The sequence below is a fragment of the Sinohyriopsis cumingii genome, unplaced genomic scaffold (genome assembly GCF_028554795.1).
Source record: "Sinohyriopsis cumingii isolate HCF-2022 unplaced genomic scaffold, ASM2855479v2 utg001554l, whole genome shotgun sequence".
NCBI classification, from domain to species: Eukaryota; Metazoa; Mollusca; class Bivalvia; order Unionida; family Unionidae; genus Sinohyriopsis; species Sinohyriopsis cumingii.
In genome coordinates, this window is record NW_028316017.1 from 768,961 (window position 1) to 788,447 (window position 19,487).

General features: G+C 36.9%; 1 protein-coding gene across 1 annotated transcript in view; it reads left to right on the plus strand.

Moving 5' to 3' along the window:
- LOC149771958 (uncharacterized) overlaps positions 1-19,487 on the plus strand; it is a 51,001-nt gene that overhangs the window by 25,070 nt on the left and 6,444 nt on the right. The window contains exons 15-21 of the mRNA XM_089948047.1: positions 401-2,035; positions 2,429-2,707; positions 3,281-3,316; positions 4,268-4,380; positions 5,601-5,665; positions 6,157-6,317; positions 7,252-7,363. Of these exons, the coding sequence (XP_089804173.1) occupies positions 401-2,035; positions 2,429-2,707; positions 3,281-3,316; positions 4,268-4,380; positions 5,601-5,665; positions 6,157-6,317; positions 7,252-7,363 (2,401 nt within the window). The remainder of the gene's footprint in view (positions 1-400; positions 2,036-2,428; positions 2,708-3,280; positions 3,317-4,267; positions 4,381-5,600; positions 5,666-6,156; positions 6,318-7,251; positions 7,364-19,487) is intronic.

Below are 19,487 nucleotides of genomic sequence, written 5' to 3' on the forward strand. Positions count from 1 at the left end.
CTCACTGATATCAAACCAGTGAGATAGCGTGACAAAATAGAACTGTTATGCTCTTTGATATCAAACCCATGTGATAACGTGACAAAATATAACTAATATACTCAATGATATCAAATCCGTGAGATAATATGACAAATTATAACTATTATGCTAATTGATATGAAATTCGTGGGATAACGTGAGAAAATAGAACTAATATGCCCACTGTTTCAAATCCGTGAGATAACGTGACAAAATATGACTAATACGTTCAGTGATATGAAACCCGTGAGATAACAAGAAAAATTATAACTAATATGCTAATTGATATCAAACCCGTGAGATAACCTGTTTTAAAATATTAAGATTTTACACTCTGTTTGAAAGATACTTCATAAGTCCACACAATGCTTTGTTTCAGATTTTATGGCAAATTCAACCGAAATCCCTTTAACATCGTCATCTTCATCATCTTCGTCTGATGTTGGTGGATTAACGACGCTTACACAGACCAACTCAGCAACTGCATCTTCAAGCTCAGCACCAACAACAATGTTAACCTATTCAAGTATAAGCCCCAAGCAAACAGCTTTATTAACAATAGCCACGTCACTTTCACCAATAACAACGTCTACACCGACAACATCATCTGTCTCTACAATGGTTACAGCGAAGCCAACCCCAATCCCTCAAATAACATCAGCGTTTGCACCCACAATTACTACGGCAACAAATGCGGCCACATCAATGACAGCTACATCAATAACTTACACAATGTTTGCACCAACAACTACTACAGAGACAACAACCACAACTCCTAAGGTGACAACTGTATCAATATCCACAACGTTTATACCCACTAAAACTACTGCAACAACAAACACAACACGTGAAATGACAGCTGTATCAGCAACGTCTACACCGTTGGAACCTACAACAACTACGACGACAACAACCACGACTCCTGAAGTGACAACAATATCAACAATTTCTACCAAGTCTGTACCCACAACAACTAAAGTGACGACTGATACAACCTCTAATATGACAATAACACACAAAACGTCCACGAGGTTTGTATCCGCAATAGCTGCCACGACAACAACTACAACTCCTGAAGTGACGACTGTGTCAACAAGGTCTACACCGTTGGTATCCCCAACAACTAAAGCAACAACAACAACAATCACGTCCCCTCAAACATCAACTACATCAGCAACGTCTGCAACGTTTTTACCCTCATCGATGACGGCGACAACAAACACAAATACTGTAACGACAACTATATCAACAAATTCCACTATGTATGCACCCACAACGAATAAAGCGACAGCAAACACTACCACTACTATGACCATAACATCAACACCCTCCTCAACGTTAGTACACACAACTACGTCTACAACAACTACAACCCCTAAAATGACAACTGCATCAACAACGTCTACACCGTTTGCACCTACAACGGCTACATCACTTGAAGTTATAACTCCAACAACAAGGTCTACACCTTTTGTACGCCCAATAAATACAACAACCCCAGAAATGACAACTACATCAATAAAGTCTGCAACGTTTTTACCCTCACCAACTGCAACGACAACAACCACTACTCCTGATATAACTATTTCAACAAATTCCACCAAGTATGAACCCACAACGCCTAAAGTGACAAACAGAGCAACCTCTAATATGATAATGATATCAACACCATCCACAACGTTTGTACACACCACAACTACGTCTACAACAACTACAACGCCTGAACTGACAACTGCATCAACAAGTTCGACACCTTTTGAACGCCTGACAACAACAACAACAACGACCATCACTCCTGGAATGATCCCAACATCAGTAAAGTCTACGACGACTACTCAAGCAAGCACTACATCTTCTGGAACTTCAGAAGCAGGAAAAACCGCTGAACAAACAACTAAATTCACATATGCAAACTTAGTAACTACGAAGACATTATCGACATCAACTACTCACACTACGATGAACGAATTGCCAGAAAGTCCAACACTTTCAACAACCACAGAAATATCTAAATGTTAGTATAAATAATAAATACGCAGAGCTCTTCCGTTATGTCGTTATGACGAAACGGGAACGCGTGTGTTCGTAAGTCACTGTTATATTTATAGATTCAGCATCACAAGATAATATTGTATTAAGATGCAAATGAAATTTTGCATGAAATAGAAATTTCATTTATTGAAATAGCATTAATTAAGAATGAAACATGTAATTTTGCTTCTACGGCGATTGCTTGAGTGGCGCAATTAATTTTCGTTCCGCCAAATTGTGTTTTACGGGGAAGGACAAAATTTTTCAATGACAAACATCATATACAATATTGATTTTTAGATGTCTAAATATCACATTTTAATGAACTATGTGCGTATCGTCCTATTTTGTTACCTCTCTCTTTCTCTTTTTCTAGCTTGCATGAACAATACTTACGGCACTTCTTGTAAAAGCATTTGCCAGTGCAATGGAACAAATGCACTAAATGCACTACAAACTTGTGACCCATTGAATGGCACGTGTAAATGTAAAAGTGGCTGGTCAGATGATTGCAGCAGAGACATAGACGAATGTGCTACCATACAAGGTGTCTGCTTAAGCAAAAACAACACTGGATGCCATAATACTGAGGGTGGCTACAATTGTTCCTGTCTGATTGGATTTGGACTAAATGCAGGTCAAGACTGCATCCCCGGTAATATAAAAATAATTTTGAAGACGTGGTTGGTTGAACTTGTTTTTCATGTATTATTGTGGGATATGGTGTATATTTTCATCCGCTAGTTTACTCAGAAAGTAGCGTCTAAGATTCCTAAATTTGAATAAATTAGCTTCTATATAAATAGATATTGCTTGTATCAACTAATTATTTATGACCCTTAAGCTTAAAGAAAGAAAAAAACATTTAAAGATCATTTTAGCAATATTCCAGAATATAAAGACAGAGGGAAATACATTTATGAAAGTTCTTTTATTTATGAAAATTCTTTTAAAGAAACCAAAAATCAAATTGAAACAACAATAATCTCGTCACGTGTTCTAAACGTTATGTTACATTCGAGTAGTCTATTTATTTTAAGGTAGAATTTTGAGAACAAGAAGGGAAAATAGTTATATTCATTTGTCCAAATTGCATAAAATAATAAGCAAAATATATGAACAGCTGTATGAACATACTATTTTCGAAACCATTTTTCTATGATAAATTTCTATGAATAGAATTGTTGAAGTTAGTTTTCTTATTCGATATGGCTTGTTTCTTCTGCAGCTCAAGAAGAAATAACCACAGTTCCAAGTGTATCCGGTGAGTCAAGTGCTCCTTGTGTGTACATTATAAATATATTACACACACAAACAAACGAACACACACACACACAATTTATTTCTGACAGTTGCATCCTAAACCTTGTTACATTTCATGTATATTAAAGTGTGAAATGTGAACAAAAATATTTAAGACAGTACAAGGTATAAGCAAGACTGGTTTATGAACTTATTCTTGTAAAATTGTATTTTGTACTTTTAGATGATAAAAAGTGCCATCGCTGTAGCAAACAGAAGCAATTATCACGTAAATTACCTTGTACAGGAAAACTATTAAATAAGAAACGAAAGGAAAGCATTAGGAAATAGTTCAAATTATCGGAGGAAAAAAACCACTTCAGGGCTTTGGCCGCAATGTTAACAAGATATGATTGCATGTTTCCTTCAGTCAGAACTTTGCTTTCATCTAGAAAACATCTTGTCACGATCGGGTTGGCTTTTTAACATAGAATACTAGCTGACATGGTGATTGACGCGTGAATCTAATTGACCACATATCTATGTTGAGTGGAAAGAAAAGGAAACCAATTACACCAGTACACCAAGAGATCGGCCAATGCATGTTTCTCATTGTACCTCGTTTGATACAGTTAACTCATTATGTTTCACCTACTGGACTAATCATAATACATATGTAAGATATACAAACTATTCCCTACAAGCAACCAACCTGTTAAGAACATTATGAACTGGAATATATTCAGGTGAATATACTTGTATACATTGCTAATGAATGATATTCTTTCTCTGCTACTTGTTCTCTTGACTAGTGTGATAATGACGGTAAGCTTATCACCACGATGTGAAATTAAAATTTACTATGACAATAATTTTGACAAGTAAACTTATTTTTTCATGTAATCAAAATTAAGTGTGATGTAAGTATTTACATCTCATATATAAGTTATCAATATTTTCATTGTTCTTCCAGAAGGACAGATGTTAGTAAGGTGCTCTGTTACTTTCGACATACAGATAACGAACTCAACGAACCTGAATGTCAAGGAAACGTATCAGTCCTATGAATCAAACCTGAAACTAGCCGTAAGAATTTGAGCAACCGCATTTATGCACTTATGCGTGATGAATATTAATTCTGATTTTAAGATCAAGCTTAAAGGCTGGATGTTAAATTCAGGATTTTAAAATAATTTTCAAATATATTGTAGTCTAGTATTAACATGATTTATCACCTTAAATATATGTTATAATAACCGTATATCATATATACAAAGCTGTGCGCTTCATTTACATTGAATCAATGGCATAGCAAGCAATTTGCCCACTCACCCCCACCCCAGCAAAACTTAATTCTGCCCTCCACACTAAAAACAAAACGTTGAATGATGGGAATTTTTGGGTTCCCATTGGGCTTGACCCCCCCCCCACCGTTGCAGGGGTTGCTTGGGTGGTTGCTACGCCACTGCATTAAATTCTTTTGATCTGAACTTACGATGGCCAAACATAGTATTAATACTTTAATAAATTCACAAATTTCAACGACATTGCTAGAGACTAAAAATCAATTCTGATTTGATGACTTTATTAAGGATTTTTAAAATAAGTAAGATGTCAGAAGCATACAAGTCTGGGACAATAAATAATATAAATAATTCTATACGTTAAACCTGATTAGTTCCTAAACTGAACTTTAAGAAACCTTTCATAAGGCAAGTTATGATTGTCTTTCAGTGCTTCTTTGTGTCTTATCGTAGATAAAAATCACATAAAAATATACTTGGAACAAAGCGAAACCGATATTTAGTTAAGTAGCCCCCTAACTTTCGTTGTGGGTCGTTTCTGGGAAAATATTTATGAAGTATATTCCAAAATGGCCTCTAACAGTTATAATGTAAAAATGAACCGTAGCTTGCAGTTTCGCATTGCTCTCAGCTGTTTCTCAGTACATTATTATTATTATTATTATTATTATTACATAAATCTATATCGACAAACGGTATATGAAAGGGTTGTATTTTAAGTGCTATAGTTTAGTCCTTCACATGTTAACAAGAGGAGAAAGACGCTCCTGCAAATTGACATTTCAGTAACAAGAGTGAATTTAGGGAATGAACCCTCAATGAATGAACTGTGAATGAAACGCATGTTTTAGTCCATTCGCTTGCCACTGTTAAAGAGCGGTTTAAAACTGACGTCTCAATTAAAAGCGATGTTTATTTAAATTTTGTTTTATTAAATGAATATTAACACTGATTTATTTTCGAATTGATGACTATATTTTCATATTATTGATTTAATTTCAGCTGGAGGAGTTTTATAGGTCTTATTTGCGCTCAACTTATGTTTCGATTATAATTAGATCTATAAAGTAAGTATAAAGTAATTATATGATTTAATTATAATAATACATAATTATCGGGATTACGTCCATGCTAGTCCTTTACCTTTAGTAAACGGCGTGGTCAAATTTGAATATTAGTAAACTGCTTCATTACATTTTTTCGTGTTTTTAATTACTACGATATTGCTAAAAGTAGTATTGTATTCATATTGAAATGATTTTGTTTTGTTTTTGTCTGCAATAAGAAAAACACATTTTAGGAATACTGTACAAGTGTAAAAGCAATTATAATAAGGATAATTATGAAATGCGTTATGAAATTGGCACTGGATGACGATTGTATTTTCTGTAGGTAAAGTGTGCAGATTGTATATTGAAATTCAAGTGACTTAAATTTTTACCATGCTGTAGCGTAGATTAATATTCAACAGCAAGACTCATTTCTAAGTTGAATGATAGGTAGATAGATTGTGAGAGATTTTGCAGAAACTACAAATATTAAACGTTACTTTTGTTAGAAAGGGGAGTCTAATAGTGGATTACAGCATTATACTCAATCGTCTTGAAGAAGTCATAACTGATTTGACAAAAGCAAACTCAGACCTTGCTTCTGGTCAGACCGTTCTCATCGGTGGAATTAACTCTACAGCCAAGGAAGTGTCAGTCGGGGATGTAAAAAGTAAGTTTGTGTCATTACAGAAGACTTATATCGTCTTATGATTAATGCAGTAGATTTTTATATTGTTGCGGTAATTTTTTTATTTTGGTTTTGATAAATGATGACAATTATGTGCAATATCTCAACCTTATGTAAAACTATCTTCAGTACAAACATAGAGCAAAGATTCTTCTCTTTCTGAGAGACTTACATTAGTAATATCCAGACAAGCCAGTTTAAAATACAACTCATAACCTGTATAATTTCATCTCTTCAAATTGATTGAGAAAACAACATAATTTTTTGTTTTAAATATTTTAAGTACTAGTAATAATGAATTCGTACCTAAGGATGTTTTGTGTAAGATTTACAAACACACCAGGGGCCCCTAGTGGTCGAGTGATCTATGGCGCTCGCTTGTGCAGATCACTCACATGTATCACGTCTGTCCGAGTTATTTCGAACCTCAGGCTGAGCCAACGTGGGCATGTGAGATAGCTTGCCAGTATCTTCCCATGGGTCTGTAGTTCATCCTGGGGATTCGAAGGGTTCTTCTTCCATCAAATATACTGGCCGCCATGGATATCCTGTCACGTGCTGAAAAATGGCGTTGAAGACCAACAAACAAAAACACATACATTAGCATCTGTAGTTATGCAGACATACTAAATATAAACCAGCAGTCACACTAACGATCCAATAGTTTATTAAATTTATTTCATTTTCCCCTTAATGATAATTTTCCTTTCACTGTATAAATTATACGACGCTGTAAAATCTGGAGCTATATATAGTAAGTTAAATACCTTCTACATCATCATTATATTACTCATGCGAGGCATTAGTCGACGGTACCATGACCATTCCGTTCGAAAATAATATTAAACATAAACAAATAAAACATATTATACTTGCAGATCTTAATTTTATTTATTTTTGCTGTTTGTGTCTTTAGTTCCCATTGGTGTGAACGTGGAACAGCAAATGTGCATAGCATACGTTGCAATCAATGGTGGTTGCCAAGACTCGTTTGTGTGCGTTGTAGAGGATGGGAAGCCAAGATGCAAGTAAGTGAAACGTAATCATTTTTTTTAGACATATGTCATTTATATGCATTCTTTTTACCAACTATGGTGTGAGGGAATGTTAATTTCTTTCCCTTTAGACAGCATTTTGTTTAATGAAATTTAGAGTTTACACTTCGAGAAAAAAGAACATGCGTTCTGGAATATTCGTTTATAGGTCTGGACGTGAAAGAAACACTTTGTCAGTTGAACACACACACACACACACACACTATATATATATATATATATATATATATATATATATATATATATATATATATATATATATATATATATATATATATATATATATATGTGTGTGTGTGTGTGTGTGTATGTATGTATCAGATTCTTACTCGCTCTTCATGGGGAAATTACCAAAAAGTTTGGAAAAAAACCCGTAGTGTTACATCTGCACAACTAATAGTCAGCAATGGGTGTCGATCGACCAATACTTTTTAAAAAAAAATATTTTAAATTCTCTTGTCACTACTCAGAAAAATTAAAAGTCAAAAGTAAAAATCACCTGACCAATCCGCCTTGGATGTATTTCGTCAACCAAATCTAGAATCACTGGAACAAAAGTACAGGTAAAATACAGTGTCGTCTGCTAGAATTTACCTTAAATGCCTTTTAGGTTTTGGCGCCCTGATAACTGAGGATAATGTTTATAAATACCACTGATGAGTGACATATTAATTATTGTTGCAACATGACATTTTTTATTGAATAGATATGTTTTTGGACACTGATCTATTCAATAAGCAATGGATGAGGGGAGGTAAAAAAAAATGCCTACGATTAAGCCTACAATGTACTTGCAGATAAAGAACTAAATACTTATTTTGTGAAATATTTTGCAGTAGATCTGAACCGTTACACTTTCTAAAGATTGATAGTTCTACACACGTTTGAAATACGTGTTTGTGCTGGACGGACTTAAGAAAACAAAATTTCTTTTTCCTTTGATCTTACTAAAAAAATTAATGCTGCAAATCATGGTTTTGATATAAGATAATTACATTGTTTCGCTGAGATGGATGTGTAAAAAGCCCCGTTAGTTAGAATATTGGAGTAACAGTCAGTCGACCTTTGGATATATATTTCTACGTCTTTGAAAAAGAAATGTTAACAACTGATGACAAAATATAACAAATAGCCCCTCCATACAGAAAATCACAAAACCAATCTTAAAATAAAGTATTTTATTGTATCTCTTTTATTTGAAGGATCTCAAAAAGTGTTTGGCCGCTTTTAAAGTTGCAAATATATATATATATATATATATATATATATATATATATATATATATATATATATATATATATATATATATAGTGTGTGTGTGTGTGTGTGTGTGTGTAACACATACCACTTAAAAATGAACGGGTCAAAGGACAGTAAATATGCAAATTAATTAGTATCATTTATAACAGAGTACAAGTGCTCACTCGAGTTCATTAACTTGCTTAATTATGACAATAGTTGACTGGGATGATTCGCGGGATTATGAAATCAAATCGGTGCATATGGTATGAGATGACTATACTTCAGATAACTGGGTATATAAAGCTCCGGTGCACCTTAGCTGTCATTGAGAACAGTTTCACCGCATTGATAGGCTGAATTACTTCTGGAGCTCTGATTTTGTCGTTTCTAACTAGGGGCTTAGATCGAAGTCAGTTGTGTAATTGCAGTGATTAAGCGACACCATTATTGATTTGACGTAAGAAACCAAAGCAACAACCTTCACAACTGACCGTAAGAATGACTGATGAATCGTGTTCCTGGATGCGAACGGGTGCGCCCAAGACTGCACATGTGGCTTATGAAGATAAAAAAGAATTTATATAATATTGTGCAAGAAAGAGTAGAGTCTCTGATTAAATAGCCTGCTATGTCTGAAACGTCTGAAGCAGCGTCTGAATCGTGTGATAATTTTAGCTAATGTTTTGCTGTAATGATGGTGAAGATATGCAAGACCAAATCAATTAAACAGATATATTTGGGGTATTGTATAGGAATAGCATTCGAACGCACTAATGACCAGTTCTACAAAATAATATACCCTGATGTAGAAGCGGAGAAGTGCAAGCATAAGAGGAATTTAATAAGGGCTGCTGTTGAACATAAACAACCTGAAAGTATTGGACAGATTTGTGATACGTTTGACATTATTAAGTAAATACGTCATTCTGACAAAATTCATGCTGGCATTGTACTCAGTGATGGGTCATTTAGGGTTATTTACGCGGACTCCTTTCCGATAAATAGTTTTTTTAGCTCCGCAAAAGAAGTTTCCAATGAGGACCCTGAAATAGGTAACCAAATTATTTGACAAGGGTTCATTTTCAAATTTGTGTTACTGTTGGCAGACTCCACTTTTTTTTGTACAAAATATCAATGGAGGCTTATTATGGGATACAACGTTTGCGACTGGAAGAATCAATGTCATCCATTCACCAATGCACAGGATTTTATGAACCCCTTTTTAAGTCCAGATAAACTAAAACTATATATGTGATATACAAATGCACCAGCAAGATTAGTATCATAGAGTTTAAGACTCCGAACGGTAGTATGCGAGTTGCTGCATTACTCAGCGTTGGATCATTTGAGGTTATTTAGGCCGAAATGAACTTAGACACATTTTCCATGTTTTCATGGATTTATTTATTGAAGATTTTTTAGATTACGCGCCAGTTGGTGGGTTTCTCTGGATTGATCACATACACACTGGCGTTCAAAAACACATGCTCGATTATAAAATCAGCTGTGACCATAGATACTTCTTCGAAGCTAATCAAGATAACCTGAACATTTACATGATGTACATATAGATTATCCGCTGGCACCATAAGCGTTGTCGGTGCCTGCTATGTGACTGTTCCCTTATAAGTGCGCTATCGTCGATGAATCCTGACATAAATGTACTGAATGTACCGAACTAGTACCAAGTCTTAGAACCAAACACAATTACGCTTGGATTGCACCGTATCTCCAGGTGAATACGGATCTGAGAACAAAGGCCACAAATGAAATTGAGAAGGACGTTTTCAAGCTCATGAACAATGCAGTGTTCGGAAAAATCAAAGAGAATCTACTCAGATGAATCCGAGTCGACCTTGTCAGTCATTGTAGACAAGACAAACATCAAAGGCTGGTCGCTGATTTGGCCTTTAAATTCAGAAAGATCTTTGATTATGGGCTTTTGCCTTTCACAGTAATAAAAAAACTAATACATGTAACACCGATTGTATATTGCCACAAACGATGTGTACGCGGACATGACATAACCTTGTTTGGTAAATGAATCTGATACCAGCGATTATCGGAAAAAACAAGTTGTTTAGTAACATCAATAAAAAGATTCTTGTTAAGTTCAAAGACTAATGCTTGGGTAATTAGTCGAAGAGTATGTGTGACTTGTTGCTTAAATTGTACTCGATAGCAGTTGATGTCTCGAAGAGCATTAAAAAGTCCAAATGTGTCCCACGCGTGGTTGTGCAGAAAGTTCTCAAACACGAATGTACTTGGAATGTCTTCAACATCGACGTGAATTGCACACACGGCAAATATATACGGTGCCAGGAATACTCCCCGACGGAATCACCACCTACGCGTTTGGCCATCATGTTGTTCTGAATCAGCTTACACCTGACACAGGTCAATGTAATGCAATAGCGCATTGACATGTTAACGTCTTACAACAAATCTTCGTGCAGTTCCGTATTTGCAGGAACAACTTGTAACTCCTCTCTCACAAATGTTTGACTCGGTGAACGAAGTCCACTCGGCTTTGTTCGACCCAGTGACAGTCCCAATACGGTAATCTGTTGGTTGTCTTGTAATATCAATCAGTTCCGAAATCGTAAGTAAATCGACTGAACATACTGGGTCAATAGCACGACGTTGCCAACCTTTAAAGTCTCCTGGTGCGTATAGATAACAAACAAACTTGTATCTAAGTGACTATAATGGTGCCAGCAGTGAGCTCATTTTCTGAGTAAATGTGAGTATTTTGTCGAATCGAAATAGCTGGTTTTGATCCGATCGTGGGTGTGACTTCATTGTTTAGTGCTGCTAGCTATGACTAATGGAAGACGTGCTACCCATTCGTGAGAAGACTGTTGGAGTGGGGTGCGATAACCCCGCGAATGTCAGCACTCCGAGACCTCGTCAATAATTTTTGTGCGTAGTCATTATCGGATAACCGTTCTGCAAGTGTGCGATTAAATCGTTGCACAATAATTTGGTCACGATGAATGTTGACATGTCCAACATGACCTTGGACACGGTGTTTGAACAACAATGCATCAATAGATCTGAGAATTTCTTTACCAGGGTCCACTTGAAATAATCATGACCATGTTAGAGGTGAACGCTTATAAACACATTCAAGTGCATCTGCGATACTTGCATAGTCTTTGGACGTCAACAAATCAGCTCCTTTATATCTGCTAAAAACACCGACAATATTTACGAGTACTTGAATGTGCGACTCTTGACACAATCATGTGGAAGAAATAAGAGATCAGCATGATGAACCTAATTAGGTGTTTGGACATCACATCAAGCACGTGAAATCATCCTTGGTACTGGCAGGTAAATTTGCCACAATGATTGTTTGGCCAAACATGTTAGAGCAATTCAATGAGTGACATTTTGCAGTACTTGCCATCTTTTCCACGGCGGCTTCACATCTCCAACACCTATTCTGACTATAGAATTTGTTTGGTAATGTCCGGCTTTTTGTGTCCATTGTGTGTTCCTTATATCAGTATAATTTACTTTTAATGAGTGGATTTTGTCCGCAAGGGGTAGTGCCTCTGAATGCGATTCGTTCTGAAGCATCTGGTCCCGCAATGACATTTAAGGCATGGATTGGATCGACATCGGCGCATTGATGTATCACGCGTCAATTTAACAATCATAACAATCATATAAAATGTCTGCCAGTGATATCATAGAAGAGTATTAGAAGCGACGCCGTGAAGTTGCTCGTGAACACCAGGAATTGATTCACAACGTTATAGAAGGCTGCGAAAAGGTCAAAGATATGTTACAGTCGCGACAGACTGCACGTGAAGATCTCGCAGAGGGCTTTGAACAAAACACTTGTACCACTGATTAAACCGTCCGATTAAATTGCCGAACGTGTCGAGGATATTGAAAAGGACAAAAGAGCAACATTGAGGCAGGTGGCAGCTCTGTCTGGAACAGAAGAATAACCCGGTCCTGTCCGTAAGATAGCTAAGCTCACCATGGATATCAAAAAGCAGCTCAGCCAACTGCAACGACTATTGGATACTTGCCACAGGAGATTGGGAAAGTCAAAGAAGACCTTGATGAAGACGTTAGAGAGACAAGTGTCAGGATACCAGACGTGCCATCCGAATACAAGTCGCATACGGAAACACTGGTTCAATACTTTGATGAAAGAGCTCGCGAGGCAATCGCTCTTTGCAGACCTGACACCTGGAACAAGTACATTGTAAAAATGCTATCAAAGACACATTATAAACATAATACACAGATGGACGTTTAATGGTCTAAAATATTATTCAGGGAGAAAGAAACAACGTACCTTTTATCAGTGGAAGTATTTTGTACAAACATATAATGCACTTATGGGCATAAGAACTAAAGAAGGTGAAAATTTACTGTACACACCTAAACCAGTGATGCAATTGCGACCACAACAACTTTATAGTGACCCTGACCCCAAATATATTTCAGAGGAAGATCTGTCACGTATGCAATATAAACAACGTGCGTATCAGGAAAACCAAATGAAGTTTTTATCAACAGCAACACGCAGCAAGTGTACCCCAAACATCCACAGCTGCACAACCAAAACGTGTATTACCACCTACAAAACAGAATAATTTAGACAATAACCAAAACAAAGACCTGCTGCACCAACACTAGAGCAAGACCCAAAGGGGAAAACGGTCTAACTAAACTTGATAAAAGAAAACAACTCGAAGAGAGACAATCTACTCTCTCACCGGATTAAGAGCAACAAAGTAGGTGGTATCAGCAACAACAAATGAATCAAAGGCGTGCAGCACCTGTACCTCCATCCACACCCGCACTTCTTGAAGTTAGATTTCTCAGAAAAGAAGAAGAAAAGATATGACAAAGACACCATCAGCTACAAACATCTGCACTTACACCGGAAGAAACAGATCAGAGGTATTTTATGTTACAACAAGAAAAACAACCGTTGATAATAGAGTAAGGAAAAGACCTTGGTGGGTTATGTGGCCCTAACAACCTTGCCGATCGATTGGGAATACTTGTGGGATCAGTTCGCACGGGCAGCAATGCACCCGAAGCCAATAGTGAAGCTGTCAGTGATAGTTATAAAAGCAGGTCTGAAACTACAAGTGTGGCAGTTCAGTGTTATTTGCTGCCTAGGTATTCGTCAACCGTGAAACCGGGTTATTTGATATAATTACGCCTACGGAACCTGTGTATCTTCCCAACTGTACATTAGAGATAGACCTGACATTTAATATAATAATGACAGTCTTACGTGGACATGTAAGACCCGTGCGCGTTGTTTACGCAACACATTGTGAAACTGGCCTCGGTGACGTTGTTCGTGAATTGTTCACAGATGAACAAACTGTGCTCGAGGCTCTCGCTTCACCAAGCGCTAAAGAAGTTTCAATGCGAGTTATTGACAGTATACAAGTACTGATGTGACTCGAATGAAACAACTGGGATTGCAGGCGGATCAATCGATTCGAGATCCACTACACCGATTAGTGATTCAAGCACCACTGAAAATGTTTACACTACCATCGACAGAAACAATGCCGCCTGCTGTTGGTAAAATGTTTAAAGAAATCGATCAGCAGTGATTGTCAGATTCAGTGATTGTAAATCTAGCAATGGGAGGTTGATTTGGAAAGAGGAGTTTTCCAAAAAGATATCGGACAAATTCAATAATATATAAGTGGAAACTAAAGTTTCACCATGGCTCACTTCAAGGATATATATGATCCTGCATTTGACATGGGTGCGCATGTGTTGGTGGATCAAAGCAACATAGATTTTCGGTATTGGTCATACACAGCCAGGTACTCCAATAAATAAAAATAAAATTGCAAGTGTAGGACACGTCTGTATTTTTCCCTTCATGTGAAGCATTCTTGGAAGTTAATGGAAAACATGTACAAAATTTCCTGCGAATATCACAGTTGAACTTATGTATAATTTCTTTACAACGGAATTATAGCGTTGTTCAAAAGTGCACGTTAGTCCATCGATGGAAAGGAAATCAAATAACCTTTGGACAACGTTGACGTGGCCACGACAATTATCGGACTTGCTAAATATAATGGTGATTACACTAGAACAGCTGACTAAACTATGATGTTTATCAAGGATACATCTGATAATGAGCATTGTCAACCGTACTCAGTTAGGCGACCAAAACTACACACTAACCCTGCAGATTTTCAAGCTGTAGTTGTTGGCCCTAACGAAACTTCCAACCGTGGATTGGTCAGAGCCAAGGACACCTTCGTGGAGGCCCATTACGATTTCGTGTGCAATTTCCATCAGTCATATATTCGGGTCTTGAAAAGATGTTCGCATGGTAATCTTTGGAGCTAAACACAGTCACATTTAACCTGTAAAAATATCTCCAACGATGCTGGTATGGCGTGGTGCACTTACCACTGATGGTAAAGTTGTATTAGAAACATTGACATTGTGGATGCCTATGTTATCTCCTTCACTGACTAAAGTATCACGTTTGTTATCATGTATGCAGTCGGGACCCACGTCAACGCGGCAGTTTCTGGCACATACCACAGATGTGCACACACCAACTACTGTTAAGGGGCACTTTACATGGCAATAAAATATCACCATGGTCGTACTGCACCAAGACACGGGTTCGTAGTGTTTCAAATTAGAAATTGAGACAATGGCTAAGCACAGAGTAAGATGATATTTGACCACTTAGAAGTGACTGATGTTACGTTGCGGTTAAATGATCATCAGGAGCCTTCTGAAGAAGATTCAATTTGACTTCAAAACCAATCATATTGCATGTGTATATCACAATATGTACTCGTATATGGACTGTCATTAAAACATTGACACTGGTTCCCTTATTTCCCAACATGAATTAATGACACTATCTGATTTATTACTTTTCATTGGAACACCTTGAGTTGTTCAGGCAATCCGTTGTTGACATGTATTTTCTTGCAAGTGTCGATGGTGCTGGTGGTGGTTTTGGCTGTTTTGCTGTAATAATTTCTGACAAGACTCTTTTGTTGGAGAGTGCTTGTGGCCGAATTAGGATCATTGATGCACATGTGGAAAATTCATAAAATTCATAATTGAACTCGTTACGTATTTAAATAATAATGCCCTATCACGAAGTGAAGGTCGGCCTTAGTGTAAATCGGCTGTGGAAAAATAAAAAAGCGCAATAAATTGTGGGCTCACGCTTAAATATTCTCTACAAAATTAGCTGGAAATGCCCCTTGTGGTTGACCCAAACACAACTTGATCAGCTTAATGCGGACAAACATAATAATACGTCGGTGACTTTATAGTTATCCAAATCTGAGGTGATACAAATGCAAAAGACCGGTGGAATAGTTCCATTCCTTGCAGTGATTCCAGCATTGTTAGCAAAAGCTCCGGAGTTAGGGGCTGTAGGAACTGCGTTCAGGATGCCGCTGAAAAAGGCGGTGAGTGTTCGCATAGCGCATCGTAGACATGGCAGGTTTATCAAAAGGAAAAGACTTTTGATTAGAAGGAACCTTTTGTAGAATACCATTAGTCGAAGGTCTTCAATTATTTCTACAACACGCTGAAGGTGATGCGTTCATTGACCATTCTTGATTTACTCGCAATAGCAAAATCAATGAAGCATTTTCGTGGTGTCTTTATGTGAAATGAACTTGCATTGATGGTGCCACGGTCACGTGAAACCGGTATTGTCATTCTGGATGTGATAACAGGACGTGATAATCATTGGCTTGCATTAGTGGTGACACCTGAACAACGTTTCTATTTTGACTCGTATGGACTTGCACCACCAGTTGAAGTTGTTGATTATCTAACCTGGTACGCTAAACAGCCATTGTTTTATTCAACTATACCAGTACAGACTCGCTTGGATGGTCCCATATGCGGTTATCTTGTTATTGATACGTTGCATGTACTTGAGCGTTCACCAACCCAAATTTCACATTTAAGTGCGTGTATTATTAGACAAAATGTCCATTAACATTTACGGACGCCACTAAGGCCGACGAGATGGTACTGATGCGGATCTAAGCTAGTTTGCCACCAAAGCGGATTTCACTGAGCTTACTAGTCATTTTGATGGCGTTGATCTAGGTGTGATTTTTGATAATCAAAATGGTACACTTAAAACGTCTAACGTTAACATTCGAGATATTTTTGTCAAGTTCAACGGCTGTCGCACATAACCTGGTTGAGGTTACTGAACACGGTGGAATTAGAGACACTGGTGTGTTGATTATATTTATTAAAGAATATGTTGATACAGCCAGCTGATGGTAGGATGAAACAATACGTGGATAAACAGATCGCAGTTGAATTCTTAACATCAGGCGTAACAACTTGATGGATCCAGATTAAAGGAATATTAATCTTAGAAGAAGAGGGAGAAACTAACTTAAAAATACTTAGCAAATGGTCTACTTTTTTTAGGTTCTCTTGATGGAAATGGCTTTCATAAAGGTGCGCGAGTGTAGATCATACCGGTTTATCATAATTGAGAACTAAAGGTTAGTGGGTAGAAAGGTAATGTTGATAAATAATCAGCAACATTTTGGCTTTTTGTCTCAAATTTCGCTTATCGACCAACCGGGTCTCGGAGATGAAATTCAACTTGAAGCATTCAAAGTTTATCTGGATGGATATTTAACTCTCTTTACTGGCTGTATTTAAGATTAGATTTTATCAGTATAAATAAGTAATGTAATCTGACCGCGTAGATGAGGTTGCGCAATTTACTGACGGGTGGTTGGATGTCGTAACAAAGGATGCCAATATCGATAGTGATTTTGTTCCACTTGTCAATGAATATCTTCATCAAATCGTTGTTACCAGACCCTCACTAAATTATAATATTCTTAAGGGTCAAATAGAAATTGACTGTTTGGACCACCTTGATCTACCACTACCAACCAGAGCCCAGCATGGAATAATCGCATTAATACGTGAAAATATCCAGTCGTTGACAGCACCTCCAGGTGCGAAAACACTCCGAAATTGGTTCTATAATGGCGAAGTAGTATTCACTGATGTATCCACCCCAGTCGCATTCCCCGTTAAATGTGTTAAACCATCATTGCCTCGGCCATTAGCAAAGGAAAACCCTGGTCGACTGATAACAGTTATCGGGTAAAGTCGATCGTCAGATCGTTAGATGTAGAAGATATAGGCTTAATCTGTGTGTTTTGGAACGAAAGAGGTGCTAAATCCCCAGAAAGCGTAATGCCGGAAATGTAGATATTTCTAAGGAAGAGATTTTCTATGATTGTATGACAATTTAACCAGCAAAATGGGGTAATTAGGTAGAAGTACACGTGCGTATTCCAACTGTGCGTGATGTGTCAGGACTGGGTCTGCCGGTGGTGGAATTGTACGACACGATTACATTACTAATAGTAGAAGTATGATGGACCCTCATTGTTACCGACGTGAACAAATAATAGAAATGGAACAACAGCAGAGAGATTAAATCACCAAGATAACCGTGTTAATCGTAAAACATAAACGCGCGTTTGGTTGTAGATTCTTTTTGTGGTCTTGCCGCTGCAGCAGCTGTTCATCTTTGTGTGACAGGACTCACGGCGACAACATCCATCGTAGTTGAGCTAACTGGAAATATTATCAGTACTATGTCGATAGTAACCGGTGTATCTGATGGTGCTAGCAAATTAATTTCGAGACGATTACACTCACGAATACGCGTTTTGTTCTGAAGTGCTTGCACCCGCACAAATTAATTCTCAACACGATCAGTAAACTGTATTCAGTGATTTTCGAGAGTAAATAATTAGCATAGTCGAGTTCGAGATAGTGAAATGGAAAATCACTGACAACTCCAAGGAGATAAAGAACCGCGTAGCGAATGTACAGACAATACAAGTCGAATAAAACAATTTTCACTTTCGTAGATCATTAAAGATAATGCTCCACGGGCTGCACATTGTACGTAGCTTGCTTGCCAAGTCATAAAGGAAAGAGGCCGTGAATATTAGTCAGGACCCAAAAATGCAATGGAGGCGAAAATTTAATCTTACAATACTATTTTATATCATTTCTATGAAGATGACAGAGATGAAATTTTGCATACCTTTGATAGTAATTTTCCTCTTGATCTTGATGATGTTAATAAATGAATTATGGTTGGCATAGGTGCATTAGAGATTATATAATTAACAACTATGGGTATAAAGCTGCTTGAACTTAGTAAATCTGACAATAACATTATGTATATAGAAAATAATAGAATTGATGACGACAAGCAACAAGAAGGAAAAATTACTAGTAAATATAAAAGTACCATTGACAATCTTATTGCTGGTTCTGACACACTCATGCTAAGCAAATGATTTCAATGGTCAAACTATCTTAGAGATTTCTCCTTTAATCTCATATATCCATTGTTTATCTATAGTATTATAACTTGCACTTTCCGAGGTCTGAAATTAACAAATCAGTATTTATTTTCTTGTATATATTATTTTGCAACATTTGTTCCATCTAAATCTGCAAAGAAATACACTTTATCTCTTTATATCAACATTTCTACTTTCACGGTTAAACTCATGAAATATTTGTATCACCTCGAAAAAAAACTGTTAAATTCAATACAATGTAGCATTCTGACATTATCTATGTTGTATATAAAGTCAAATTACTGCATCCCGTGCTTTGCTAATTGTTTTCATAGTTGTCTAGCAATTTTTCATATTTCAACATAACCGTAAGCATTTCAGGTCTAGTGATTTTTATTCCCATCCTGTAGTGATACGGGAACATCGAAAGCCAAACATAACTGATCCAGCAACGTCCATTGATACAATGGAATCGAAACGTTTGCTGCAGC